At 35.4% G+C, this 3,095-nt stretch overlaps 1 protein-coding gene across 1 annotated transcript; it reads left to right on the top strand.

The window, feature by feature from the left end:
- Positions 1-1,122: 1,122 nt before the first annotated feature.
- Positions 1,123-2,053, top strand: LOC127556794 (olfactory receptor 13C3-like). Its single transcript, XM_051990264.1, is given in 2 exon segments — positions 1,123-1,650; positions 1,652-2,053. Coding segments are annotated over 2 exon segments (930 nt in total).
- The last annotated feature ends 1,042 nt before the right edge of the window (positions 2,054-3,095 follow it).

Below are 3,095 nucleotides of genomic sequence, written 5' to 3'. Positions count from 1 at the left end.
GATGTCATTTTGGTCCTCTTCAAGAATGAAGAACAATCACCAATCTTTCAACTTCAGTAGGTAAGCACAACTGAACTTCTCATTTAGTGATTAGATAACTACAAAAATTTGTCATTGATTTCTTCTCTCCTTACTTCTCGTCACTCCTCAGATAGGAGACCCAAGTGAGTTCTTCCCTAGACCTGAAGTGCTTCATCAATCAGTGAAATCCTTTCAAAGAGTGGCTACCCAATGCTTCATGGTCTCTATCATTTCAAACAGACATGGTGCTCCAAGGTTTAAGAACTTATGTATTTGCAAATCATCTTGTCCAAAAAAATATTTAATGGTATCTTTCATGATATTTGTTGTAGGTGTGTCATATGATGGTGTTACCTCAGCCAATTAACAGTCCTTTCAAAGCAATAATGATGGTGATAATGGAAGACATTGAAAACCAAACAACTAAGTTAATCATTGTTACTCTTTTCTTGTTGTAGAAATAATGCTCATTTTCATAAAGAGCTGGAGTTGTATCAGTGATTTTCAATATTCATATGCCTGGAATTGTCAAAGGACATTTATGAAGACACTGAGAAATTGAAGGGTTCTGCTCCTTTATTACCTCATGGATGTAAAAGTATCTGCAGCAGAAAGGGATGTAAACTTTCACAAAGGTATGCTATAAAGGCAGGGATTTCTAAAATCAGATTACAACAGTTCAACAAAAGAAAATCTCTTTTTTCCCCTTCTCTAATACAATGTCAAAGATAAAGGGCAATAAAAAGCAGTGCCCTCACCCCATACCTTAGCAAGTAAATTTTAGTTGATCTTATTGTATTTTCTATTCAATGAAGGTTAAGGTGCATTTTTTTCTATTTACCCAGATACATAGCAATGATAATATCTGTAACTAGGGAGGTCTTAAGTCTACCACAGGAATGATTTTGAAGTCATGAATAATACTCTAGAATCTTTACTTCAAGGACAGACATACATTAGTATATTTCAAAATGAAGATGCAAAATTCAATCATATCTAAATTTATTTTGGATACCTTACCCATACAATAAAGAGCAATGCATATATGAACATCCTAAGTCTGAAAGTTCTTAATACTAAAAGTAAAACAGGGATGAGAGAATGAATGTTGCTAATCAGACTGTTATACTGGAATTCATTCTTTTGGGACTTTCTAAGCATCACGATGTTGAGATTGTTCTCTTTGTTTTGTGCCTGGGGATATATCTGGTCATTTTACTGGGTAACTCCTCACTCATTTTATTGAGTATTCTGGATTCCAACCTTCACACTCCCATGTATTTCTTCCTTAGTAACCTTTCCTTCATGGACATCTTTGGTACGTCCTCCTTTGTGCCACTAATGTTAGTCAATTTTCTGTCAGTAAAAAAATCTATATCTTTCCCAGGATGTGCATTACAAATGTTCCTTACTCATGCCCTGGGAGGAACAGAATGTGTGTTGCTGGCCATGATGGCCTATGACAGGTATGTAGCCATCTGTAATCCCCTGAGATATACGATCATCATGAATATGAGAGTTTGTGTGCAGTTAGCATCCTTGAGCTGGATAGTTGGGAGTGTAAATTCATTACTACAAGCAATCCTTGCTTTGAGGCTTTCCTTCTGTGGAAATAACATCATTGATCATTTTTTTTTGTGAAATCCTGGCTGTCCTAAAACTGGCCTGTGTGGACATTTCCCTCAATGCTTTTGTCATGATGGTAGCAGTTGTGCTGGTCACATTGATTCCAGTGCTGCTCATTTTCATCTCATATGTGTTTATCCTCATTACTATTCTGAGAGTCAATTCGACTGAAGGCAGGAAAAAAGCCTTCTCTACTTGTTCAGCACATCTGACTGTGGTCATCATATTCTATGGCACCATTCTCTTCATGTATTCAAAACCCAAGGCAAAGGATCCAGATTCAGACAAACTGATTGCTTTATTCTATGGTGCAATGACCTCCATGCTGAATCCCATTATCTACAGTCTGAGGAATAAGGAGGTAAAGGCAGCAGTAAAAAAGGTAATTTTCTCCAACAGAACATGAAACATACAGCTTTATTCTCTGCATGACACTTCTAATACAGGAATGGACAAGATGAACTCAGAAATTGACATTACAAACAATGTTGGTATTTATCCCTCTATCCATGCCCATTCCAGCCCTACTATATTATCTCTCTCATTCTGTGTTATTCATTAAGTGGAATTCTTGGAATCTTTAGAAAATATTTGGTATAACAGAGAGCTAACTACCTGTGAGCCAGAATCCTTAGTAATTTCATTCTCAGAACCCAGAACCCTAATTGTTACATTAAACGTTCTTAATGATTACCGGATTTCATTTTTTTCCATATTTCCCCAAAGTCTAATATAAAATGTTTAGTATGTGTCCATGTATCCCTCAGACTCTTCTACTGTCTTAATCTTCAAAATATGTTTGTTTCCAAGACCTCTGACCATGAAGATGTTTTTCATTAGGATAAAGCCCTCTACCTTCAAAAAAAGAATACATGAAAGTGATGTTCAACACTCCTCTGCCTCCATTCATGCACATTGGTTTTTTCTTACTTATCCATTATATTTTTGTTGTGCCAAAAGGATCCCATCATTTTCTAACCATCAATGATCTTGAAATACATGGGGCACTACTCTATATATTTTCCTGTCTCAATCTGATGGAATGAAAAAGGTATGTTTGAGAAGAAATACTTCACCACTAAAAACTGTCATTATTCTGACAGCTCTCAGATCTACATTTGATTTTCCATAAACCTGAATATACTAAACATTTGAAAGTACACAAAATTATTTTTTCACTTTCCATAGTCTGACACAAAATATTTTTAAAATGTAAAGTTGTTAAGCATGTTTTCACAAAACCACAATTATCATGTCTTCCGATACTGTTACAGAATATCATTATTCAAGGAAAATATTTGATCCTTCCATTTCCAATATAGAACTTTGTTGACTATATAACTAACTGGATGATCCTTGACTCTAGTAACCCCTTCAAGCACAGATTCTTTCCCCTATTTGACATATATATATATACACACACACACACATGATTTAGAGCCACCATG

Source organism: Antechinus flavipes, chromosome 1 (genome assembly GCF_016432865.1).
Source record: "Antechinus flavipes isolate AdamAnt ecotype Samford, QLD, Australia chromosome 1, AdamAnt_v2, whole genome shotgun sequence".
In the NCBI taxonomy this organism is placed as follows: domain Eukaryota; kingdom Metazoa; phylum Chordata; class Mammalia; order Dasyuromorphia; family Dasyuridae; genus Antechinus; species Antechinus flavipes.
This window is presented reverse-complemented; position numbering and strand designations above follow the sequence as displayed.